This window comes from Zootoca vivipara, chromosome 8 (genome assembly GCF_963506605.1).
Source record: "Zootoca vivipara chromosome 8, rZooViv1.1, whole genome shotgun sequence".
NCBI classification, from domain to species: Eukaryota; Metazoa; Chordata; class Lepidosauria; order Squamata; family Lacertidae; genus Zootoca; species Zootoca vivipara.
The window spans coordinates 9,979,440-10,006,812 of NC_083283.1; the positions used below are offsets into that span (position 1 = coordinate 9,979,440).

The 27,373-nt window shown below is 41.9% G+C and overlaps 1 protein-coding gene across 4 annotated transcripts in view; it reads left to right on the plus strand.

The window, feature by feature from the left end:
- Nucleotides 1-3,381: 3,381 nt before the first annotated feature.
- The window catches only part of DNAAF11 (dynein axonemal assembly factor 11), a 42,832-nt gene continuing 18,840 nt past the window's right edge, over nt 3,382-27,373 (plus strand). For 2 of the 4 annotated variants that reach the window (XM_035126075.2, XM_035126077.2), the window contains exons 1-10: nt 3,382-3,508; nt 5,795-5,962; nt 7,059-7,136; nt 10,605-10,777; nt 12,016-12,254; nt 12,692-12,880; nt 15,250-15,327; nt 17,308-17,373; nt 18,151-18,220; nt 19,489-19,584. In XM_035126075.2, coding sequence (XP_034981966.1) covers nt 3,499-3,508; nt 5,795-5,962; nt 7,059-7,136; nt 10,605-10,777; nt 12,016-12,254; nt 12,692-12,880; nt 15,250-15,327; nt 17,308-17,373; nt 18,151-18,220; nt 19,489-19,584 — 1,167 coding nt within the window. In that variant the 5' untranslated portion in view covers nt 3,382-3,498. Of the gene's footprint in view, nt 3,509-5,794; nt 5,963-7,058; nt 7,137-10,604; nt 10,778-12,015; nt 12,255-12,691; nt 12,881-15,249; nt 15,328-17,307; nt 17,374-18,150; nt 18,221-19,488; nt 22,223-27,373 lie in introns of those variants that run through there. The other 2 variants (XM_060277606.1, XM_060277607.1) reach the window with 2 other exon arrangements.

The window sequence follows — 27,373 nt, forward strand, 5'->3', positions numbered from 1 at the left end:
CCCTGACCCTTCCAGAGAAGAGGAAGGCAGTTTAGAATTGAAACAGGGGTTTGAGGGAGGGCACAGCTCAGAGGCAGATGAGGAGGAAAGCTGGGAAATAATGGGAGGAGGAAGAAGCACCACGAGGGCAAGAGCTGAGTTTTTTTTAGAAAGCATTCCAGCCCCCCTCCCAGAACCTGGCGAGCCTTGAAAGCAGGAGAGCAAAGAGATCAAAGGCAGAGGGCACTTGTCAGCACCTGTAGAGGTGATGAGGATGACGAATGAGGAAGTGCGAGAGGAGGGGGTAGAGATTCACTCGGGACAATGCCATTATCCAAGAGGCTGGGTTCTAAAGCCTCTCTGTAAATACTGAATAAAAAGCGGATGGTAAGAACATTTCTTGTCTTTCTACGTTCCTGGGCAACTGGTTGTGGGAGTTGCTGGCAGCCGCCTGACACACATGTAATTTGGTGTGCAAAATTGTGGCAGGCAAAAAGGTTGCATCTGCAACTATCTATCTGTCCATCTGCTCTCCCCCATCTTCTATTATCCTATTACTCGTCAGCAGTGGGACCATAGTTCAGAGGCAGAACACATCCTTTGAACGCAGACGCCCTCAGGTTTGATCTTTGGCAAACACCAGTCCAAAAGCAGTCCCAGGGAGTAAGCGCTAGGAAGGTATCCCTGCAAAAGACCATGAAGAAGCACTCCCTGCCAGACAGATGCTAGTGACTTGTGCACTGTTGTTGTGTGTGTGTGTGTGTTCAAGAAAATTTATTTTAAAAAAGTATATATACCATTCATACATCATTCTTTATAGAAAACAAAAATGGGGGGGGGGATTCCACCAGTGACTTCCCTCCACCTCAGCCTGACATCCTTTAAATATGCTCGTCAACATTGTTTTTATGCTAATAATCATTTATCCATTATTAATTTTTGTCATATTCTGATTCTACTTTACATATTTAATCCATACATATCAACAATTTTTTCATATAATCTTCAAAACATTGCCATTCCTTCCTTAATTTCTGGTTTAACTGATGTCTTATAGCTACCGTTAATTTGGCCAATTCTATGAATTCAGAGTTTACTTATCCAAACTTCTTTTGTGGGGATAATAACCCCTTTCCAGTTTTTAGCAATTAATAATCTGGCTGTGGCTGTGGCATATAAAAATAACCTTTTCTTGTCCTGTGGATCTTTTTTCCTAAAATGCCCAATAAATATGCCTCTGGCTTTTTTTCTAGAGATTTTGAACATCTTTTAAAGCTCTTCATGAATACACCCCCAAAATTTCTTGATTTTCTCACAACCCCACCATACATGAATCAATGATCTCTCTGCATTATTACATTTCCAGCATCTTGGCTAATTTGGAAGGTGTCAAATACCACATGTAGTGCACTCTATTTTTGTACTTCCAGTGCTTCCAGGCTGTGGCGCTTTATGGTTTACGTTTTTGGTTCTTTGTTTTATGCTTGCACTTTTTGTTTTGTTAACATACACACACAGAGGCAGAAAGCATTGTAGAAGTTTGACCGATTCTCTTTATAAAAATTCTCTTTGATTCTCTCTTTGAGCCACCAGATGGTGCAATTTTACAGCTGAGTTTGTTGTCTTACCAGCAGGTATCCTCCATGCGAACCCAAAGGTGCTAACCCCTTCCCTCTCTGCCACAACTTCCCCTTAATAGAGGTATGCTGCTTCTGGACCTGGAGGTTCTATTTAGCTGCCATGGCCAATAAGCCATAAAAGTCCCAAGGGCCTGAATCAGTCCAATCTTCTCAGGAAGATTTTAAAGCTGTGACTATGGGCAGTGAGTTCCTTAAGTTTAATTAAGTCCAGGGAGTTCCCTGTATGGATGAAGAACAACCTAGAAATTGAATAAAAAAATAAAATTGCACAGCTTCAGGCCCCTGCGAAAATGTTCCTATTCAACCAGGCCTTCTGTTGATCAACATCCTATGTCCTTTTAAGTGTGTGCGTGTGTGTTTGTGTTACTGTCCTGTTTTTAATCATGCATTTTGTTTTTCATTTTTATGCTGTGAAATTCCTCCTTGAAATCTTTGGGTGAAGGGGTGGCATACAAATTTTACAAACAACAATACTTCCCCTTTTCAAGCCGCAGTGGGGCGTTGTTTAGCATGTCTCCCAACACAAGCGAAGCCACTTTCGAGATTAAAACGTTTATTTCGCAAAGCGCAGGTGAGCTCGTGGCTTGATCCGTGCCGCATTCGTGTTCCTCTATTATGTTGGTGTTATCCATTGTTTTTCAAGCCGCTTTGATAGTCATCCGAATGAAAAGCGGCACAAAAATACTGGCAACGTGGGAGGGCTGTCCCCGCCGTGGGGGCGGCGAACTGGGGGACGCAAAAGACAAAAGATCCTTCCCACCAAAGGGGTGAGAACCCAACGTATCTGAAGAAGTGTGCATGCACACGAAAGCTTATACCCAGAAAAAACTTAGTTGGTCTCTAAGATGCTACTGGACACTTTTTTATTTCGACTGCGTCAGACCAACACGGCTACCTACCTGAACCAACGTAGTGTTGTCTGACACTTCTGGCACAAAACCGAACTGCCTCCCTGCTTTCTAACTCCTTCCCCAAGTCCAGATAGCGAGCCCGGGGATGACTAGGCATTTCGTTGGCCCTACAATGCACCCCCTCGCCCCTGCCGGCATGTCTCTACGTTCGTGTTGCTGGGAACCAGCTCTGGAAACACAAGCGTGGGCATAAAACCCCGCGAGAGAAGCCACTCGGCGTCGTCCGGTTCGGTGCCTGAATTGTACGGAGAGATAAATGGATAAATGGACATAAATCTGACATCAGGAACCATAAGACTGAAAAACCAGTAGGAGAACACTTCAATCTCCCAGGACATTCTATACAAGATCTCAAAGCAGCTGTTTTATTACAGAGAAATTTCAGGAACAGACTGGAAAGGGAAGTTGCTGAATTGGAAATCATTACCAAGCTTAAAACCATGGAAGCACCTGGGATGAATAGAGACATCGGATTCTTATCTCATTATGCATGATCAAGCTTTCTTTAGCACCTCAGCCCAGGACTAATTGCAGCCATCAGCAGCCATTAACATCCATCTACAGGTTTACCACTCCCATCAGCCCATCTCCCATTCCCACCCACCCCCACCACCCTCTGTATATATATATAGGGTCTGACACTTCTGTTTCTAGTGTATCTGAAGAAGTGTGCATGCACACGAAAGCTCATACCAAAATATAAACTTAGTTGGTCTTTAAGGTGCTACTGAAGGAATTTTTTTATTTTGCTTCGACTCAGACCAACACGGCTACCTACCTGTACGGAGAGAGTTCCATTTCGCCTCCCCCTAAGCTCTTACCTCTTTAGCCGCCGCGAGGAAAGAGGAACATACTGTAAAATAAACCGCCGGCTGGGCCCCGCCTCCTGCGCTCGGTTGCCATGGCGACGGCGTTGGCTGTTAGGAGGAGGCAGCCGCCGAAGCAAAGCGTAGGCCTCGCGAGCAGCCATGGGGCGCAGTGAGTCCCGCTTTCCTCGCGTCTTCACCGGCGGGGTGGGGAAGGGGTGCGAACCCCTTGGCGCCGAGCCTGAGGGAAAAATGGGGCGGAGGGTGTTTTTTGTGGGGGGGGGAGGGGGGAGCCCTGGAACCGGTTCCCCCTGAGAGAACAGCAGCAAAGCGTCTTCAGAGCAGGGCCGCGCGGCCAACCGTCGTTTGTACCGGTAACTGTCGCTCAAAGCACGCGACCCGGTCCAGGGCCCCGCCCCGCCCGCAATGCCTCCTGGGAAATGCAGTTCCCACGTCCTTTCCGGACACCCCCCTGCGCCTCTTTGCTCCAGGTGTTTTCTTCCACCTCCCGCCTGTCTCTGGAGCATGTGCAGAAGTCAGGGAGCGTCCTTTCTCCCCACACCGTAGCTAAACAGCTGCATAACTTTTAGAAGGCACCTGAAGGCAGCCCTCATAGGGAAGTTTCTTTTAATGTGTCATGTTACCTGGGCGGGGCCCAATTATTATTATTATTATTATTATTATTATTATTATTATTATTATTATTATTATTATTATTACCCAGAGTGACTGGGGCCACCCAGTCAGATGGACGGGGCATTATTATTATTCAGGGCCGGATTTAGGTTTGATGAGGCCCTAAGCTACTGAAGGTAATGGGTCTCTTTATAAGTCCTTTGTCACAACAAATTGTCACTGTTTTTTGTGTTGAATATATGCTACTGTATATGGTAATTTATGGACCTAATAGGTATCTAAAGCCATTTGCGCATAACAAAATATGTATTTTATCAAAGTAATTGTTGAACTGAAATACAATTAAGAAGAAGTATATTAATACTGAAATACAATTAAGAAGTATATTAATAGTGAAATAATTATTAAGCTCTGACTTAAAACGATTTTATTTGTTTTTTAGCTTATATTTTGCAAATGTACATCCAGTTGTTGTTTTTCCTTTAATTATTGGGGGGGGGCACCCAAGAGAGTGGGGCCCTAAGCTATAGCTTGTTTAGCTTATACGTAAATCCAGCACATTATTATTGAGGAGGCATTTCCCCCCAAGCCAAGAGCATGTGCAGAGAGCGCTTCTCAAGCAAAGGGGAAATGACTTTGAAGCCGGTGGGCCTGAGCACTTGCAGAGGACATCTTCCGGTACAGGGAAGAGCGCATCTCTGCACATATGCAGAGGGCGTTCCTGGTTCTGTCAGCCCAAGAGCATGTGCAGAAGGGATTTCCAAGTCAAGAGCATGTGCAGAGGCAAGGGGGGTGGTGGTGGTGGTGGTGGTGGGGATAGCTCTCCCCCCCAATCAAGTAAATAAATAAAAATACTTAACTAAAAGTAGACATTGTAGAAAGGTTTGGACATATTTTTTTCTGAGCACTTCAGGACAAAAGAAAGTAATTTAAAACTACTAAGCGCTCACAATGTGCCCCCCCCACCTCTACCCCTCTCTCATAGTGAATAGACTACAAACTTAAGTAAGTTTAAACATTTTACTTACAGTAATCAGAAGTCTCATTCATGCATCATTCAGTGCTACAGCAAAAACAACACAAGTAAAAACTTTTGCAGTACAAATTGCAACAGTTAGTTTCAAACATGGATTCTGGTATTCAGTAGCCCCAGTCTCATGCACCTGGTCGTTTACCTGGTTCAAAAAGAAAGGAAACAGAACAGGAAACAAGCCCTACTTCCTCCCTCCCCCAAGATGAGGGAGCATGACTTAGCTGAGCCTTTTCTAGAGATTTACAGCTCTGTGGTCTTTAATCTCTTCATTTACTAACTATCATAGGCATGCATTGTTAGGTATAATTGCAAAATCTCCCACAAAAACAGCTTTGGAATGCATTCTGCCCATCATTTAATCAAGCTGATGTTGTTGTTTTCTCCTGTCATGAGATTAATTTCCCCACAAATCAGTTCTGCCCATCATTTAATCAAGCTGATGTTGTTTTCTCCTGTCATGAGATTAATTTCCCCACAAAACACATATTTTATATACCATAGAACGTCTCAGGTTCAATCCCCAGCATCTTCAGGTAGGACTAGGAAAGAGTCCTGTCCGAGACTCTGGAGAACTGCTGCCAGTCATTGTCAACATTAGTGAACTAGATGGACCAATGGGCAGCTTCTATTTTTATATGCTATTGCAAGAAGTATTGCCTTAGAAAGTTATCAAATACAGAAGTGAGTATATAAAACTCACTTCTGGATTTGATACCTTTCTAAGGCAATGAATGTGGCCTTACTTTATGGAAAGAATTGCTTCTATATTTACTATGTTGTTTCTTTCAGTCACGGAAGAGCTAGTTAGACAAAGGGCAGAACATAACAACTGTGAAATCTTTTCCTTGGAAGAAATTTCCTTACACCAGCAGAATATAGAGAAAATAGAACATCTTGACAAATGGTGCCGGGATTTGAAAATTCTGTACCTTCAAAATAACCTGATCCCCAAAATTGGTGAGTAAACTCAGCGATGTATTAATCTGCCTGACAGCTGAAAATGGTCTAAGATGATATTGGGAGGGAAAAGTTTTAAAAGGGACAAGGTGTTCAAGGCCCATAACGTTTTAAGAAAAGAAAGCAGCTTTCAAAAACTCCTTTCTGTTTTGTCCTATACGAATTGTTCACAAGCTATAACCAGGAAGTTGTTCATTAATTTACCTTTCTGCTTCCTCTGAAACTTACAGATGTGTTGAGTAAATTGTGTACAGCAGGCATCCCCAAACTGCGGCCCTCCAGATGTTTTGGCCTACAACTCCCATGATCCCTAGCTAACAGGACCAGTGGTCAGAGATGATGGGAATTGTAGTCCAAAACATCTGGAGGGCCGAAGTTTGGGGATGCCTGGTGTACAGTATAGGATCACTCCCTTAATCTCAAGGAGCTGGTGTAAAGCAAGCTGCCATTTTAAGCCAGCGTAGAGTGATGCCAGATCCAAAACTCCTTCAGGAGCAAGGCTTCTGCCTGCTGAGCTGGTCCAAGCCTGTCAAAGTGAGAACACGCCTTTAAAATAGCTTGTCAGGTCATGTGAGCATCCTGCTTAAATCATTGCTGCCTGTTCCTACTCCCAGAATGCTGCTTTTTGGGGACAGAGATCCAATCTCATTATTAGCAGAGCCACAGTCATCTCAATTCCCCTTCCCTTTGAACTGAATTCATTCACTAGTCTTCTAAGAATGTAGAATGATATTTTGACTTAACCCACTGAATCCTTGCAGTGGTCAGGCAACTCCGCCTCTTCTGGATCAGAATATTCTCAATTCATTGTGTTTTGCCTTTTCCAACGTTGAAGTTTTGTATGTTTAATCCCAAAGCTATAATTTATCTGAGTGGAATGGTAATGCTTTGATTCCTCCCCTTAAAATATAGTGAGAGGTACAGAAATAAAATGAATAATAATAGGAATAATAACACTCTGGTCTTTTGGTTTCTTGAAGACTTTTTTTTGTCTGTTTTAATTTCTGTTTGGTTGGTAATTTTAAAACTACGTATTATCTTCTTTATTAAGCCTAACCTTGCAGATTGACGTGATCAGTAATAAATTCTGTTTCAGAAAATGTTAGCAAACTGAAGAAGCTTGAATATTTAAATTTGGCTTTAAACAACATTGAAAAAATTGAGAATTTGGAAGGTAAGCTCTTTGCCTTACAAGAAAAATGTAAGTCATACTTGTTAATATGGAAAGGGATTCATCTGTTTTTGATAGAGACTAGTACTGCGGAAACCCTGCTGGATTCTGGGCATACATGGATTTTCTGTTTCTCAGAAGCAGATATTTATTAACTTGTCTTGGTTCAAGTTATTGAACCTGTCAACAGAAGGAATATCAAGCAGAGATGTTTGCATTCAGCAAGTGGAACAAACTTTATCCAGCTTGAGACACCTCCTTGAATTGATAGGTGAGGCTCAAGATAAGTACTTCCATGCCAGGCTTATTCATTAGTCTGGGAGAGGAAGAGACCTGTTCTCACTTAATTTTTGTCTGCAGGGGATCCTTTCCCAACACCCTGTGACCTCAAAACATTGTACGTGCTCTTTACACAATAGGTCCTCCAGCCCACAGAATTTTGTTGATAACATTGTTTGAGTGAGTTGGCATGACACTAGATTGAAGCTTGGAGTATTGTGCTTAAATAGCCATGGCAATATATTTCGAGTGATTGCCCAAGTCTCCAGTGCAGCAGTTGGACTGCTGAACTATGCAAGCTAGCCAAAAGGTAGCTGTGCAATCGGACCCAAATATCTTCTGTAAGACTGTGCATTTAAATGGTGGTAAGATTAATTTAGAGCCAGTATATTCCAGTATGCCTGCCTCATCCTCATCTCTAGAAATGGATCCTTGGCTATGCTGTTTCTAGAATTCTTGGGGGGGACGGACTTGATTTTGAGAACAAAATGTGAGCTTCTAATAGTTCAAGCATGTCACTGTTTCTCTCCTACAAAAAGCAGGAGGCTCTAGGGGGAGACTTTTATTGCGAGGAGAAAATGCTGGAGACCTGTTTTGTTTGTTTATATAATGTGCAGGTTGGGCAGATGGAAAGCAGGTGTGCACACAAGCAGAAAGGAACATAGCTTAGTTTCACCCTTGGAATCTCTGCTTTATGTCTGAAATCTCAGAGAGCTACTGCCAGCTAGAGTAGATGCTGCTGGCTCAGTGATGTCCTGACTCTGCCATGCCAGGTGGCAATAGAGTCAAGGCCAGCCAGCCATGGATAGTTCCAAGTGTTCAGCTTGCTTCAACAAAGGCTGGAGGTAAACTGGCTTTTATGAGTACTTTCCTCCATTCTGCCCTTTCCAGGCTCTAGTCCTTTGGCCTGAAGACTATGGATCTTAGAGGGTTGTCTCTTTGGCTTGAAGACAAGTGCCTCTCATTCTTTCTGTGAACTCCCACCTGGTGTGTAGACACAGCAGTGCAGGAGGGACTAGAGTCCTCCAGCGAGTCAGGCTCAGAGAACGGCATCTGTGAGTTTCCTGACTCAGGCTCTACAAGTTCTTGACCACCAGCCTAAGGTTCCATGGGCTCCGAATCATCAGCCTTGAGAACCAGGTCCAATTCCCTAGCTGGTCATGCAGCAGCCCTAGATTTGGGCAGCTCTTCTACCTCTGACTCGTAAGCTGGAGGCTGTGGCCATGAAAGATGGACCAATGGTCTGGCTCAATATCTGCTTCATTTGTTAATCTGATTGTGTAGGACAGGCACCCCCAAACTGCGGCCCTCCAGATGTTTTGGCCTACAACTCCCATGATCCCTAGCTAAGAGGACCAGTGGTTAGGGATGATGGGAACTGTAGTCCAAAACATCTGGAGGGCCGAAGTTTGGGGATGCCTGGTGTAGGAGGGCAGCCATTTGAAAACTGTAGAAGAGGGGACTTCAGCAGGTGCAGCTTGCATGATGTGCTTCAGGGCTGAAATCCACTTTTCTATACATCTATTAAAGGTTCAGGAGCCCGGTCCACCTTTTCATCTTGTTATCCCATCTTTCAGCAGAGTAAATCAGATAATGTAGTTAGGTTGCAATCCTGCACAGACTTTTTTGGGAGTAAGTTCTGCTGAAAACTGTGGAGTTTACTTTTCAGTAGACCTGTGTAAGATTGCAGTGTGGGGCTGTGTTCTAGACCCATTTACCCAAAATTAAGTCTGACTGAGATTAGGGGGAGTCACTTCTGAATGTTAGTTACATTTTTCACAGTGCAAGCCAGTTATGAAAGAATGTGGAAAAATCACAGACCAATTTAGCAACCAATTGCAGGAGAAGCGTTCAGTGTGCAAGGCAGAAGCATATTGCTGTAGCTAGAGTCTCCTTAAAAATGGAAACTGATAATAGCCCAAATGAATGCTAAGATTAATCAGAATATAAATGAAGTTCCCAGTATATTATTGCGCATATCTCTGGAGCACTACTGTTTCTCCCTTCTGATTTCATCCTGCTCTTATGTGAGACAACTGTATCGACTAAAAAAATTCCACTTTGGAAGCTCAGAGTTGCAAAATTAACCCTCTAATCATATGGGTCACATAAAACCATAAATCTTAGACATATTATATATAATCTGATCGAATTTGTCCCTTTTTTGAGATGGGGTCTGCCCCAGGCTAAGCACCTCTAATGGATTATATCCAACCTATAACATGTCTACGATCAAAGGAAAGCAAAAGTTCCTAGTGACCACATGTAGAGAATAGGAGGGAGCAAATGGTCTAAATACAGGAAGCATGTGCAGGACAGAAATGATAGCAGTTAACAGTTCCATACTGTTCCCTCTGCTACAGGAGTGTTAAGGCTAAGATTTCTTGTATGCTGGTTGGGCAAAGCAGCAGTCCAGCAAAGGGGCAATGTTTCAGGGCAAGGTTGCCAAAATAATTTAAATAATCCTCTTGTATAGGATCCGGAAAGGTATCAGCTATAAATGTGGTTACCAAATGGCAAGTCAGTAGAGAGACATTAATTGTTCCATTTATTTAGGTCTACAGATGTGTTCTCGTTAAAGCCATTAAGGTAGATAAATAAATGAAGATAAAATAAAGTACTTCTTCACACAGTACATAGTTAAACTGTGGAACTCCCTCCCACATGAGGCAGTGATGGCCACCAACTTAGAATGGCTTTAAAAGAGGATTAGACAAATTCATGTAGGCGAGGGCAATCGACGGCTGCTAGTCATGATGCCTGTGCTCTGCCTCCACAGTTGGAGGCAGCAGTGCTTTCTGAATACCAGCTGCTGGAAAGCACAGGAAGAGAGGGTGCTGTTGTGCTCGAATCCTGCTCATTTCCCACAGGCATCTGGTTGGCCACTGTGAGAACAGGATGCTGGACTAGATAGGCCAGAAGCAAACTCTGCAGGTAGCTCTCCATTTTTACACATTTCAAATGAACATTGTATTTAATTGACTCTTCTGTTTTATAAGAAGTCTGAATTAAAAACAAGCACACTGTCATAATTTTTATCTTCTTAGAATCTGACATTTGTGTTTGTGAAATGAAAGACAAGCAAGAGCTTTGTCCCATGATGACCCAGAGGTGAGAGGGTGTGCTTATTAAATGCAGAGTTAATAATGATTTTTTAAATAATAATAAAAACCTCTCATATTTGCCAAACAGGCTGTGAAGATTTGCAGAAGCTGGATTTGACAGCTAATTTCGTTGGAGAATTGTCCAGTGTTAAGACCCTGAAAAACAACATACACCTTAAAGAGCTCTTCCTTACCGGAAACCCCTGCACTGATTTTGAAGGTTATAGGCAGTTTGTCGTTGCTACCCTTCATCAACTCAAAGTACGTCTCATGTAAAATATGAACTGCAAGCACCCTTTCTTTGTGTCAAGGGCCAGGTTAACCCAACACACTAAAGCAAAATATAGATTAGAGATGTCGCATTAATTTGGTTCATTTGTTTTACCAGTTGAACTCTCAGTAGGGCTTAGACATGAATTAATTAATTCAAAGTTTTAATACTCTGCCCTTCCTCCAGATCAGAGCACAGTGTGGCTGATAATACAACATGCAGTATAAACAGCAATATAAAACAAAGAAAAAACCACATATCCACTGTAAAAACAGCAGCACTATGCCTCAACTCTAACCAGTATTGGCACCATCAGGTTCCAGTGGCTGGGACAAATAACTATGTTTTGACCTGTTGTCTATAAATAGCTAATGTGGAAAGTTGTTGTATATGTTTGCGTTGCATAGGTCTGAACTGTTAATCAACTAAAAACATGCATTTGATTAATTGGACAGGATATAATTTCTTAATTATTTTTAACACATGTCCTTATAAATAAGCATATTGCCAGTACCATCCTAAAAGGGGAACATAGGATGGATTTCCTTCTCTAAGATGATACCTCTTCCAACACACGGATGCATGATCTAAAAATAAAGGAAGTATGCTTCTTAACTATGGTTTTTAACCAGAGGCAAATTTGGCATATTTTAATCTTTTCACCTGATATTTACTAGGCAAGATGAAAAGAAGGAATTGGTGAAAGTCAGGTTTATGGCCACTGACTGACTTGCTTTTGATTTTTCCTGAGCAAAACATAGCTGTATGTACACCAGTCTCGTTAATGGGTTGTAAAAACTAGTCCACATGTAATTATGTTTTAGACTCTTGTCTAAAATTTCTATTTCCTTCACGAATTTAAAAATGATTTGCGTAAAGTAGCTTTAAGAAACATACACAGTGTGGCATGAAGTAATCTCCATAGCTATAAATTTTGGCAAAGCGACAATGGCCCAGTTCTGGTATAACTGGAAATCATACTTTGCCATAATGTGGAAAAGCCACAATAAGCTGATTTTGCAGTGAGCCAGTGTGATCCTTGGACTGAAGAAGGTTAGTCTCCTGGGCTTTAAACAAGCTATAGTTTGCTGAAGTCAAGCATCATGGAGAAGCAGTGGGTAGTTTTTATTTCAGTTGTATACTAAAATGGAGTAAATAAAAATGATTGAATGGGGATGGATTTCTTTGGTGTTTGTATTGAACTTTTATTTTGTTCCCTCCCTTTAAGTTTTTGGATTCTAAAGAGATAGGACGTTCAGAGAGGATTCAGGCTTTACAGAGCTACCCTGAGGTAGCAAAACATATCCAAGAGCAGGAGAAGGCCTACCTCATTAAAAGAAGACAAGAAAAAGAAGAGGCACAGAGAAGGATACAAGAAAAGCAGGAGAAGAAGAAGAAAAACGAGAATCAAAAGAAATATAATCCAGGATACGATGGACGGTGGTACACAGACATCAATAACACCATGTAAGTGTTTTTTATCAGCCCATTTTATATCTTTCTCTTGATACTGATTTATTTTCTGCCCTGGAAAGACGTATGTGTAACATAAGGGTAGGCTATCATATGTCTCTAGGTCACATGGGGCTCTCATGTGCTGAGTATCTCCATCAGTATCTGCCCTGCCATCTGAAGCAAAATAGGTGTAAACTGGAGAAATGGCCTTCTCTGTGGTGGCACCATAATTAGTACGTCCTCTATGAGGCTTGCCTGGCATCCACATTGCTAAACTTTTAACGCCCGGTGAAAACATTTTTATTCCCAGACTTTTAAATTTTTAGCGGCCACTTTCAATCATATTTTATTATAATGTAAAGCATGCCAGAAATATGATTGAAAAGCGGGGTGTGATTTAAAATTAATAAAGCTTCAAAGATACTTTGTGTGCATGTTGCCTTTTTCAGCCCATACTCTGCAACAGAGAGAGAGAACCAGCAGAAGGCTGAAGAAGGAAATGAATACCGTGATTTAGTGATAAAGGAGGATGACGAAGAAGAGAGAGCCTTTTGGGAGGAACCCACGCCTCATACTCCAGAGGCTAGGTTAGAAGCTCACAGATATATTGAAGAGAAAAATAAAGCAAAGGAAAAAAGGTATAATTCTAATGCACTTTTGCCATGTTTGCACTGATTTTCACTTATCCACAATACCAAATATTGTTTGTTTATGTCCCCTCTATCTCAGTGGCATTCAGCATCACTTAGATCTAATGACTATATATAATCTGCACATCTTTATTGCAGAAATAAAAAAAGTAGAGATAGCTGTGTGGGCCTGTTAAGAAACAAAATCCAGAATCCATAGTAGGGCAATAACTATTATGCCAACCAAGATACCACAAATATATTGCTAATGTTGAGTGTCTGCTATAGAATGTACCTGTATAAATGTCCTGTGGTACCCTGCAGTAGTTTAAAGCAGTGGTGAAAGCAACGGGAAAAGCAAGGTGCATGGTTACAGATAAAAGTTAAGGTGATTGTTCCTCCCACTCGCTCCACTAGGCAGGACCAGTCAAATTCTATCATGCGACTGGCTGAGTGGTGACTGAACCATGAAATCTCAGGTTCAAATCTTGTATCTGTGCCAGAATTGCACTCTCTGGTTCTGCCCAGATGGTTGAGTAATTTAAAATTTATCCCAGTGTTGCAGGGGCTACTTTTAGATAAGCTACTCCCATGTAGCTGGGAGAATAGGCAAGATGTTCTCCTTCAGCACCATCCGCAGTGTGTTTGGTGGGTGGGAAATAATAGTGGCCTACTTTGCAGTGTCTTTGTGGAGGTTCCTGAGATAATGAATATGAAGCACTTCAAATACTCTATGCTCTAGATCTGCACTGGATGCCTATTTGCTGCCGGACCAAGTTCAAGGTCTTACTATCAGTATATTAAGCCCTTAATACAGAGGTTTTCAACTTTGTTGAGTCCATGGATCCCTTAACCACCTACATTCTTTCTGCAGCACCCTTGTGGGGCTCAGGAGCCCAGTTATGTCACCCGTTGCCTGCAGAGATGACAGCTTCTCATATCTCCCTTTTCCGAATACATTCTCTTGTGGAGTGTTCCTTCCTCCTCTCCCCTCTCCTTGGGAGTCCTTTGGGCAGATGCTGCTGCTGCCCCTGGTCTGTGAGCTGCCTGCCCCCCACTGCCCCAAAGAGAGGTGCCTCCCAGAGGCACCGTTCGTCTGCAGAGCTTAGAGCCAGGGCTGCTGCAATAAACAGCTGTGCAAGCCTTTGGGAGGCAGAGATGTGAGAGGGCATCAAAGGAGGGAGGGGAGGAAAGAGGGACAGAGGCCAGTGTTGCCTGCAGCACCCCTGACCATCACTAAAGGCACCCCAGGGTGCCATGGCACACAGGTTGAAAACCACTGCCTTAATATATTGGGACCAGTTTACTTGCGGGATTGCCTCATCCCATATATGGCCACTCGACCACTTTGTTCTGCAGAACTGGCTCTGTTATAGGTGCCACTTACTTCTCATTCTGCACCTGTAAGAAATCAGCCTTTAAGTGTGACAGAACCTATGCTTTGGAACAGGCTTCCTCAACCTCGGCCCTCCAGATGTTTTGAGACTAGAATTCTCATCATCCCTGACCACTGGTCCTGCTAGCTAGGGATCATGGGAGTTGTAGGCCAAAAACATCTGGAGTCCAAGGTTGAGGAAACCTGCTTTGGAACCTATCCTTGACTCTTGACGTCAGGCAGGCATTTTCACTTTTGCAGACCCATTGCACAAAATATATGTTTGTGACACACTCTCCCCATAGGAGGGCATAAGCCTTTCAGTTTTAAAAAAACACTGACTTAAGCATGTGGAGTATATTCTAACATGCTTATATCTTGCTAAGGGCAGGAGGGGAAGATTTTGCGGAGGAGATTCGGGATTAGACTCTTGCCGTTCTGTTTGCGGAATATTTGCTACCTCCAGTGCTCATGTAGAAACAGCCACCATCTCTACATTAAAGCTTTCAAAGTACCATGGAGAGCTCATCTTTTTAAGGATCCATTGCATGCAGTGAAATCACCCAAGCACTCCTTCTTTACAATATTATCCGTGCACCATGTTCAAACAGCAGGACATAAGCACCTTGGTTATAAGTATACTCCTTTGGAAGTAAGTTTCATTAAAATTAGGTGCTTAAGACTAGCATTGACAGAGCAGTTATTTGGAGACGGCTGTTTGGACTGGCATTTGTTATCCAAGAACTGAGCCAATTGGGGGATGACAATATAACTGACTGCAGTTTTAACTTTTATTTGCATTTCTGAAGTAGAGCAACATGCCAGGTTTTCTCGTTGCATTAAGCAAATGTTTTTGTGTTTTAATCAAAAGCTAGTTCACACCCAAAAAGCTTCCTCTTGTCTTCCCATTTCTGTCTTGGTTACCTCGCAGAAAGGATGAGAAAGAAAGAAAGAAAAAACCCAATAAAATACTGAAAATCCTTTTCTCACTTTTCTTTGGTAGAGAACAAACCAAGAAAGAGAAACCACCAAGGACTTTAATCGCTCCAGAAGGAAGAATTCTGAATATAAATGAACCTAAGTATGTAAGGAGGAATGATCACTTGGGTTGTGTGGCCTTTTAGTGATGCAACTTGTTAAGTTATATGCAGTTTTGAAAATTTACCAGAAATTGTTGTGTCAGATTCTAAAATCTCATGATATAAATGTATATGCGCATCTGAATTTTCCATATTTCCCCAAATCCATATGCTGCATACACTCATTTCAAGGAATGGAGAGTTTTTGAATAGACACCCACACTTAGGTTCCTCCAATCCCTTAGGTAAGATTTCCACATTAAAGATGATCTGGCATTTGCTGCTTTTCTTTATTCAGATCAAAGAGAATGAATAAATCTCTGCTGCGTACCTGAGTGCCATAAGGAGAAAGAAGAATAGTGGCAGGAAGGAAATATTGATGTTTACCTATGGTGTCTCACAAGAAACACACCCTTTTATCGATGTCTCTGCTTTGCTGTAAAAATGTGTTGACAGCTGTACAAAAATAGGAGTAGCTTGCTTGTGTGAAGACGTCAAGTGTGTAATATCTTAAAATGTTGTGGTGACAGATTGGAATTATGGTCCTGGGAGCTACAGACATATTGAAGAAAGCTCTGGAGCCCCAGAGACTCGTGTTGTCAATAGTTACTGAATGATATGTACTATTGCCTTCTTTCAATGGATTCATGTTGAGGGCCAGATTTTTATAAAGCAGGTTTGTGAGAAGCAGTAATATCCCCCCACCTGGTGCAACTCAGTTTCACAACGTCATTTTAATGCAGAAATGGGGAATCTGTGGCCCTCCTATTTGCTGGACTACAATTGTTCCTAGCCAGTGGCCATGAGGGCTGAGGCTGATTTGAGTTAGAGTCCAATAAGATGATTCCCCATCCCTGTTTGAATGCATATAAAAAAAAAATGTTGGATTGGTGAGATCGAACTATACCAATGTTATTATAATTCTTAGCTTTTAAATAGTACTTTGGAGCATTCCAAAGTGGGCAACAGCCAACAATGTAGCTCCATTTGTGCAGAGATTTCTCTTTGTGCCATGTAACTTCCCCTCCCTCTTCTATCCCCGTGTGCCCTTCCCAAATATGCTCTGGAGCATTAGGGGAACCTTTCCAGAACTGATTTAGGGGGCATGTGGCGATTGCTTGAGGAGAAGGAGGGGAAGTTCCATTGCACAGCCAAAAGTCCTTGACTTTCATCGGATACTGTCCATTATATTAGCTTACAATGCAGAGCGGGGGTTGAGACTGAGAAAATAATGGCTTCCCTAAGGCTACCAAGAGGCAAGATGCAAAACAGATTTTTTTAATAAAAAAAATTACCAGACTCTTAGCTACTATATTAAACTCTCGCCCTTCTCACTCTGGTGTTATAGCATCCCATGTGAACCTGACCTGTACTGGATGAACCAAAATGAGTTCAAAACAGATCTATTAGAGCTTATAGAGAAGGACCATGTTTTGCATGGAGGAAGTCCCAGGTTCAGTCCCTGGGTCTCCAGTAGTTTCTGTGTGAAAGACTGGAGTGCTGCACTGGTCAGAGTACACCAAAATGGGTCAGCTGGCAGATTCGTATGTTCCTGTCCCAAATACTTGTATCATTTTATATACTGATTTTCTCAATGGTTTGCTCAAGGATTTCAGTTTGTAGAATGATACATAGCTCAGCAAAGCTTGTTGAAATAATGGGAGCTGGAAAGCACTTTGCAAAACAAATTCTGTTCCTGATAGAAGATGCATGTTCAACCATCACTCCTCCTTGTTAGCTTTTGGCCAGCAGGTGTCTCTCTTCCAGCACTGATATATATAGCTTTGAATTAAACTGACCTTGTGTCACTCACAAGCAATAAACCAGAGCACAGTTTGTGTGATCTTTTGTATGATGCTGCAGATATGTTAAAAGACGGGTGTATGCCTTGTTAATGCTAAATTTAAAGCAACTAGCAGCAGAAGTCTGCACACTTTCTTTCAATTCTAGTAATGTTGTGCAAATCTTTTTGCTATTGCTAGGCTTCCTTTCTCTTTAAAAGATGATGAAGCAAACAACCAATTCATCCTGGATCTTGCTGTTTACAGGTCAGAAAAAAAATCCATTATATTTGCACTGCTGCTGTGCCTGCTTTTGGACACTGCTGAATGTTATTAGTTACTCAACTGTTGGCTTTCCATTCATACTTTCATATGCACAGTGGATGATATTAAATTGGCTATGTGAAGCAGCAAATATTATATTGCACATGTTTGCCCATTTGTTTTCCGTAGCTGGGCCAAATGCCAGTGTTGTGGGAGAAGGGAGAGTTTTGACATCAGGGGAAATGCTTCAGGGCAGAGCATTAGCACACGCACACAAGCCTCAACCCGAGTAACGCTCCCCCAAGGTTGCTTTAAAAAAATGAAATAAAGAGATGGGCGATCTGAAGGCATCTCATCTACTTTGGCCCTTAGTGCAAAGGTACTGAACTGGATTTCATTGGCAGGTTTGGTACAATTTCATCAACCCTTAATCCAGACAGGTTTGTGATCTCACTACAATGGTAAACATTCTCACCTGTGGTTTCATGCAAATTGAGACCCAGTCTATGTTGACTGTTGGGTGTGCTTGTGTTCTTCTATGGGTGATTTGCTTCTTGGGTTTGAATCTTGTTTCAGTCACTAGAGTGATTTCACTGTTCTCTCTTTCCCCTTCCCCTCTGGGTCTGGTCTGAGTAAAAGTGTCGAATGCAACCATGCGACTCTTGGTATAACATGTGCCACACTAGGAGGGAACAGAGAGGAGTTTAATCCTCCTAAGGAAGGCTCATAAATTAAGGAACTGCTAAACTAAATGGACTCCTTTTCCTCCCCATTTCAAAGACATCTAGACACCTCCCTACTTGATATTGATGTACAGCCTACTTACATCCGAGTAATGATCAAGGGAAAGGTTAGTACGCTTTGTTGTTATTACTTTTATTTTATGTTTTTCAGAAGTTTAATTTTGACTCATTTCCACTTCCTAATATTGGCTCCTTCAACACATCAATTCTGTACTTGTTCTATGGATGTTATTGGCCTGGTGGGAAGAGTTCTAGGAGTAAAGGAGGAAACCTACTGTCACCTCACCCTTCCAGTCTTGTCACTTCAATCTGGGGGACTCAAAGAAGGCAAAGAAAGCCTGCCCTCTTTCTTCTCCCTTCAGTTCCTTGTGGGTTTCCACTCTGAGACCCAAGTCTAATGAACCCTGATAGTTTTTGCATCTCATGACATCAGTGAAAATGAAATAAGGTGACAGGCACCAAGACATTGTGGCAAGAAAAGGCTTAATCTGTTTGTTATTTGCCATGCAAAGTTGCATTTGCACTCACTTTCTTGGCTGGATTATACTTCTTAGCTAACTTTTGGGAAGCAGCTTCACCACACTGCATCAGTTACATTCAGGTGGGATATCTTAACATTTGAAATTAGCCATTTCGGGAGTATTATGGAAAAGCAAAATTGGAAGATATATTTAACTGATGATGTAGAAAGGCCCCCTTCCGCACCATTTTTGTTCCTGCTAAAACTTTTATTTGGGATAACTGGAAGGTAAGTTATCCTAAGAGCTGGAATATACCGTGAATAGAGAGAGGGAACGTTTTTTTAAAATCCCTGTAGATCTTGCATTTTCTTCATTTTTTTTATTTTAAAAATGCCACTGCTGCTAAGCTAAATATTAGAAGCTCTATTCGTAATCATACTACTAAATGCAGATTAAAAATTACTTTCAGTCTAAAATAGACTAGCATAATTATTCTCATTTAGTTGCCAATATAACCTAAGTACCATGCCATAACCTTCTTTAAAATGTCATACATTTCACTGACAACACTGAAGGCATACGTATATGTTTGAAGGCGCGCACACACACACACACACACACACACCATACTTACAACGTAAATGAGGACTGTTTAAGATGCAAATCACCTGTTAGGATTGGTATTAATATATACCACAAGAGGGATTTACGTCAAAAAAATTCCTCTTGGATCAAAGACATGTTATTCATATAACTGCACGTTTTTCTATCTGGGTCACAAATGTTTTATTCTTCCTGATTCATACTTCACATCCCTGTAAACCTACAATACCAAGTCTGGTAAACGTACGATTTTTGTATTGCCTGTATCACAAATGGCGTAGTTCCTTGTCTGTGTGTTTTGGGTTTTTCAGGCATTTCAACTTGTGCTTCCTGCTGAAGTGAAGCCAGATAACAGCACTGCTAAAAGATCTCAAACAACCGGGCATTTGGTTCTCAGCCTACCAAAGGTAGGGCAAGATGTTCCAACGATGCTCAGAATTCAGTTTTACCTTGGATCTGCTTGCCTGCACATTCTTCTTCCTCTCCCCATACATTCTGCCCTTGAGGCATTGCAAAACTCAGAGCAAATGTCACCCCGGAGCACAGTGTTACCGCCAAACATCAAACACGAAAGACTGGATAAACACATAACCTCAAAAAAGAAGAAACATGGCAAACTTGAGCCTCAGTTCTGAGTGGACTGCCTCTTCAGTGGCACCTTCAGAGCTAAGCCCATGCTGTCACGTTGCTGATCTGATGCCTTGCCTGTCTCTGCGAGCATTTCAAGGCCTTTTCACACCATAGTCTTTAGAGCAGAGCTACATTAGCGTGCCTGCTGCAGTGTGTAGGTGTGTCACGCGAATGCATGCAAACTGCACTTCTCCCTGGGGCTGGAAAGGGATTAGTTTAACCTCCGGTTTGCTAGTAAAACTGTATTACTGTGTCGTGAAACGGTGCATGTCTAAAAATTGTGTCACCAACATGAAAAGTTTGGAAAGCTCTGCTTTAGGGACTCGAGATCTTGCTCTCTTAAAGAAGCATTGGCAGAAGCAGTGATACCTTTTAGGAGACTAAGGATATAGGATGCTGCCTTAGAGCAAGTTCAGACTATTTGTCCTGGCCTAGTTTTGTCTACTACCCAGCATCCTTTTACCTGGAAATGACAGGGATTGAACATGGGGTGTTCTGCATCCAAACAAAGCATGTTCTCAGCCGCTGAGCAGAGAGCTCACCAGGAGTGTCATTCTCCAGATGGGTGCGGACCACAGTGGAACTTTGGTCTGTTTTTTATTTAATTATTTTATTGCGTATCATACTTGAAACATGCAATTAAGTGGTTGTGCCTCATCTTTGGGACGCTCTCCCCCCAGCAGATAGCAGGAGGCACCTTCGTTGGTGACATTTAGGTGTCGGGTTAAAAGCTTTTTATTTAATAACTCTTTTAATTGTGTTGCTCTTTTACCGTTTTTCTGGTTTGTGGGTTTTAATGGCTGCTTAATGCTTGTTCTGCTGCTTGCTCTTGTTTTTATTGCCTCAGTTCTCCAGTATCTTCATTGCCGATTTTATTTTATTTTTTTGCACCTTTTCTATACATGAGGTTCAGACATTCATAGGAAAGTGTTCAATAGACACCTGAAATCAGTGGTCGCCAATGTGGCTGTCCTACTGATAGCGTTGGACTACAACTCCCATCACCTCTGAACAATGGCTATAACAGCTGGGACTGATGGGAGTTTGAGTCCAACCTCATTTGGAGGGCACCACATTGGCCTCCCCTGCTTCAACAACAAATGGTTTTTTTAAAATTTTATTTTCTTTTGTGGGGGTTTTGAACTGACTGTAATGAAAATTAAATAAATGCTAAAGTTATGGAAAGCAAAATTTTGCTCCAGTAGCAGGTTGCACAGCTGCAATTTGTATTCTTGGTCTGGAATACACACAGAGACAAAGATAGAGATGGCTGTGTAGCGTTTTAACTGTTTCTATGTCGAAAACTGCTCTCAAGCTGCCTTCAGGGCATGTTTTCTTCCCCTTGAGCCATGATTCCTTGCAAAGCTAATGCATCAAAATGCTGGTCTTTTCTCCCACACCCCAAAGTTATTAACAGAAGGCATTAGCTAGATAGTGTGTTCCTTCTCTACTTTTTTTTTTAAAAAAACATTTGTTCTTAAATCTTTTTTAAAAATATGACTCCTCAGCTGAGATGTATGTAGCCAGTCTCCTTCAAGTTCATACCATCTGTCTTGTCTTGCTAGGCCTCTCATTAATCCCAATGGTGCATCTGTAATGACAGGTTTGCAGCCTCATCAGTAGCTGGAATTGTGCCTGAAATGTTATTCATTTGACCAAAATCCACTTCTCCAAAACATTCAGAATACACTTAAAATGAATATTTATCAGACTTCTAAATCACAGAATCATAGAATTGTAGAGGTGGAAGGGATCTCAGGGTTCATATAGTCCAACTCCCTGGAATGCAATAATCTCAACTAGATCATACATAGCAGATGACCGTCCAACCTCTGCTTAAAAACCTCTTGTGGGTGCCTGCTCCACTGTTGAACAGCTCTTACTGTTGGACAGTTCTTCCTGAAGTTTAATCAGAATCTACTTTCTTGTAACTTGAAGGCATTGGTTCAGGTCCTATCCTCTGGAGCAGGAGAAAGCAAGTTTATTCCTTCTTCCATGTGGCAGGCCTTCAAATATTTGAAGATGCCTATCATATTTCCTCTCAGTCTCCTCTTTTCCAGACTAAACATACCCAGCTCCTTCAAGTACTCTTCATAAGGCTTGGTTTCCAGACCCTTGATCATCTTGGTTGTCCTCTCTGCACATGTCCCAGCTTCTCAATCTCAATCTTAAATTGTGGCACCCAGAACTGGACACAGTATTCCAGGTGCAGTCTGACCAAGGCTGAATAGAGCAGGACTATTACTGTTGATGCAGTCCATTTCTTGCTGCTGCATCACACTGTTGCCTCATAAAAAAAATTCCTTCAGTAGCACCTTAAAGACCAACTAAGTTTTTATTTTGGTATGAGCTTTCGTGTGCATGCACACTTCTTCAGATACAGTGAAATGGAAGTTTCCAGGCACTTATGTAGAGAAGGGGTGGGGAGGGGTGGGGATGGGGAGGGGGGATCACTCAGAAGGGTGGTGGAAATGGGTGATTGACTGACTGATAGCTGTTGATGACCGGAAACGACTGCAAATGGTTTTGCATGAAAAAGCAAGGGTTGAGATGGCTGAAGATCACTTATCATGTATAATGAGATAAGAATCCGATATCTCTGTTCAAACCAGGTCCCTCCATGGTTTTGAGCTTGGTGATAAGTTGCAATTCAGCAACTTCTCTTTCCAGTCTATTTCTGAAATTCTTTTGTAGTAAGACAGCTACTTTGAGATCTTGTATAGAATGTCCTGGGAGATTGAAGTGTTCTCCTACTGGTTTTTCTGTCTTCTGGTTCCTGATGTCAGATTTATGTCCATTTATCCTTTGGCGTAGGGTTTGGCCTGTTTGTCCAATATAGAGAGCTGAAGGGCACTGTTGGCATTTGATGGCATACACAATGTTAGAGGATGAGCAATTAAATAGTCCTGAGATGGTATGTTGGATGTTGTTGGGGCCAGTAATGGTGTTGTCTGGGTGTATGTGGCAGCAAAGTTGGCATCTGGGTTTATTGCAGGCTCTGGTACCAGTGTCCATATTAAGTCTGGTGGTTGTATTATTGTGGGTGAGGAGTTGTTTAAGATTGGGTGGCTGTCTGTACGCAATGCAAGGTCATCAACAGCTATCAGTCAGTCAATCACCCATTTCCACCACCCTTCTGAGTGATCCCCCCTCCCCATCCCCACCCCTCCCCACCCCTTCTCTACATAAGTGCCTGGAAACTTCCATTTCACTGTATCTGAAGAAGTGTGCATGCACACGAAAGCTCATACCAAAATAAAAACTTAGTTGGTCTTTAAGGTGCTACTGAAGGATTTTTTTTTATTTTACTTCGATCCAGACCAACACGGCTACCTACCTGTAACCAGAACTGTTGCCTCATGTCCAGCTTATGGTCTACTAAGACCCCTAGATCTTTTTCACATGTACTACTGGCAATCCAGGTGTCCCCCATCTTATATTTGTGCAGCTGGTTCTTCTTGCCTAAGTGCAGAGATACTATGGATAGCAGCCACATGCCACTGCAAGTGTGTTCATAAGTAAACTTCACTGAGAGATTTACCCCCAAGTAATCCTGCATAGGACAGCAGCCCACAGGACAGGACAATTGGCAAAGGTGCCTGGGAAGGAAATTCTACAATGAGGGAGCCTTCACGGAAAAGGCCTTGTCCGCAACTGCCACTGACTTCACTGCCCAAGAAAGGGCACCCACAGCAGAGATTCATAGTGATCTCTGCAAATGAACAGGCTCATCCAGAAGAATAGCTTGATACTTTGGAGGCCTGAGGAGTGACAGGTGAATCTCAACATTTGCAGTGCAGTGATGTACCACTGCCTTGCCATGCAGTACAGAGAGCTGGTGTAGCGTAGGAATGAAAGACACCCTTGGTCCAAATGTCAACTGCTGCAAACTTAACAAGTTCTGCTAGGGGCTTAGATATCCCCCACCACCCAGTAAAGTACCACTTTTCCCCCAATATGGAACTCAGTCGGTGAATGTTGCCAGGATTGTTACCAGAACAGGGCCATTAAGAAGCAGGAGTGAAGTATCAGCATGCTTTCGAGGTTTGTAGAAGTACAAACAAATTCCAACCAACCCCTCACAAAAAAACAAGCCCAAAGAGACCAAAAAAAGAGTCCCAAAATACAGCCAAATGAGAACTGAGCATGCTAAATAGCCATGAATGTAGATTGACAGTTGGAAAACATTAGAATGAGTGGAGAGGAGGAGAGACTGTGGAATAAACTTATATGGAGGGAATGGCTGCCTGGAACCATGAACTGGAACACTCCTTTTAGGAGGAATATGCACTGCAACATTTTGTTGCTTGTGTCATTTGCAAAGAATAATGCCAATCTACCTTACAGAATTGTGCATGTCTTACAAGTATGTGAAGTGTATTGAACTCTCAATTGTGCCATATAAATATTTGTCAAATAAACCAGTGTCTGGAAAGGAACCTTCGCTATATTCAGAGCTGGTCTTGGCAAGCCTATGCAAAAGTGTAGGGTCTCATATGTATTCACTATGCAGATCTGAGGACTCTGGATCTATGGTCATCCAAAGTGCACATGCAGCGCAAGAATAGTAATTCCTCAATTGTATTGATTCATAAGCATCCTATTTGAGAGTTCTTACATCTCAGTGCAAGGCCTACATTGGATGGCTTGTTAATTTTGCAAAACTCCTCCAGCTTTTCAGAACTTGCAGTCCTTAAAAAAAATAAAATATTGCCTTTCTAGTGACCTTGTGGTAGCAAAGATCCTGGAGAGAATAAATTTCTGCGTCAAGTAAATGAAAGCATTTCATGTTCCCGGACACACTTTTATTAAGTCTGAAAATTAATGTCCTTCCTTCTTCCAAAGCAAGTAATAAGGGCAGCAAAAGGTTTTAGACAAATAGAACAGGACATTTTTCGTCACGAAGCTAACCAAAAGGGAGACTTTCAAGTTTTTGCATAGGGTGGGTTTCCATAGACATTTTGTGTTTCACAAAGTCAATGCAAGTTGGCTTCCTGAGTTATGTATGTACTCTGCTGGTCTACTTCAACCCACTTTTCAAAGCATTTTATAAGTGTGCTGGGTTGAGATTGAAAAATGCATTGGTCCGTTGGCACACTTACTTGTGGTATAAAAAGGTGAAAGAACATAAAGGATTCACGAACCATATAATTAAGAAAAATTGTATAGCGTATGGGATCAATATAAAAATTTGTTGGAGACAGAAGCACCATTTTGGCTTTCACCATTGGAAGACATAGCGGTAAAGAAAAAGAATATGATGGAAGGTTGGGCAACTTATAGAAATTTATTAAGAGAGGAAGGAAGAGAGTTTAAATTTAAAGAATTTAAGGAATTATCAGAAATGTTAACAACATGGATGCAATATCATCACTTGAACAAAATATTTAAGAAAGATAGGAAACAAGGGTTTGGTGAACAAATATCACAATTGGAGAGAGACCTGTTGGAATGTAATGTTAAAGTGCTGTCTAAAATATATAAGATATTGGAATGGGAGACAAAGGATGAGCAAGTAATATCTTCAATAATACATTCGACAATAGTTGTAATATAGACATGGAAGCATGGGAACAATTGTGGAACATGGATATAAAATTTATAGCATGTTATGGCGCTGTGGTTAAACCACTGAGCCTAGGGCTTGCTGACCACAAGGTCGGCGGTTCGAATCCCTGTGACGGGGTGAGCTCCCGTTGCTTGGTCCCAGCTCCTGCCAACCTAGCAGTTCGAAAGCATGTCAAAATGCAAGTAGATAAATAGGAACCGCTACAGCGGGAAGGTAAACGGCGTTTCCATGTGCTGCTCTGGTTTGCCAGAAGCGGCTTTGTCATGCTGGCCACATGACCTGGAAGCTATACGCCGGCTCCCTTGGCCAATAATGCGAGATGAGCGCGCAACCCCAGAGTCGGTCACGACTGGACCTAATGGTCAGGGGTCCCTTTACCTTTACCTTTTTATGGTTTAAGAGAAAATCATGAAAATTATATATAGATGGTATCTAACACCTAGTAGATTGGCAAAAATTTATAAATCAAAATCGAGTAAGTGTTGGAAATGCAAAGAAAAAGAAGATACTTTTATCATATGTGGTAGTCTTGTAGTAAGGTTAAAGCTTCCTGGGAAATGATGTATAATGAATTGAAAAATATGTTTAAGATAACATTTGTTTTTTAAAAAAACAGAAGCTTTTCTCTTGGGAATTATAGATGTAGAACTACCCAGACAGTATAGAAGTTTATTTATGTATGCAACTACAGATGCAAGAATGTTACTTGCCCAAAAATGGAAAGAAGAAGTCCTGAAAAGAGATGAACGGATACAAAAACTTATGAATTATGCAGAAATGGCAAAACTTACCGGAAGAATAAAAAAATCAAGATTTCAGCAGGTGTCCAATCAGGTCTGCTAGCTTTGTTGTTTTTCATTTGGTTAATAGCTATACACAACTCTCTCAGATTTGGAGTTACTGCATGCTCATCTCTAATCTCATCTCTAATTGAGTGTGCAGATAAATTTGTGACCATCCTTCAGCTCCTCCATGATAATATGATAGCAACAATCGCAGATTACAGTGGCTCTCAAAGTGAACCATTCACAGTTGAATCAGGTGTTAAACAGGGTTGTGTTATCGCCTACTCTATTTATTATTTTAATTGCCATGATTCTACACATTGTCAAAGGGAAACTCGCCACTGGAGTAGAAATCATATATTGAACAGATGGAAAGGTCTTTAACTTGAGTAGGCTGAAAGCAAAGACTGAGGTTACCATAACTTCCATCATAGAGCTTTATAGAATCATAGAGTAGGAAGAGACCACAAGGGCCATCCAGTCCAACCCCCTGCCAAGCAGGAAACACCATCAAAGCATTCCTGACAGATGGCTGTCAAGCCTCTGCTTAAAGACCTCCAAAGAAGGAGACTCCACCACACTCCTTGGTAGCAAATTCCACTGCCGAACAGCTCTTACTGTCAGGAAGTTCTTCCTAATGTTTAGGTGGAATCTTCTTTCTTGTAGTTTGAATCCATTGCTCCGTGTCCGCTTCTCTGGAGCAGCAGAAAACAACCTTTCACCCTCTTCTATATGACATCCTTTTATATATTTGAACATGGCTATCATATCACCCCTTAACCTTCTCTTCTCCAGGCTAAACATACCCAGCTCCCTAAGCCGGTCCTCATAAGGCATCGTTTCCAGGCCTTTGGCCATTTTGGTTGCCCTCTTCTGGACACGTTCCAGCTTGTCAGTATCCTTCTTGAACTGTGGTGCCCAGAACTGGACACAGTACTCCAGGTGAGGTCTGACCAGAGCAGAATACAGTGGTACTATTACTTCCCTATATCTAGATGCTATACTCCTATTGATGCAGCCCAGAATTGCATTGGCTTTTTTAGCTGCTGCATCACACTGCTGACTCATGTCAAGTTTGTGGTCTACCAAGACTCCTAGATCCTTTTCACATGTACTGCTCTCAAGCCAGGTGTCACCCATCCTGTATTTGTGCCTTTCATTTTTTTTTGCCCAAGTGTAGTACTTTACATTTCTCCTTGTTAAAATTCATCT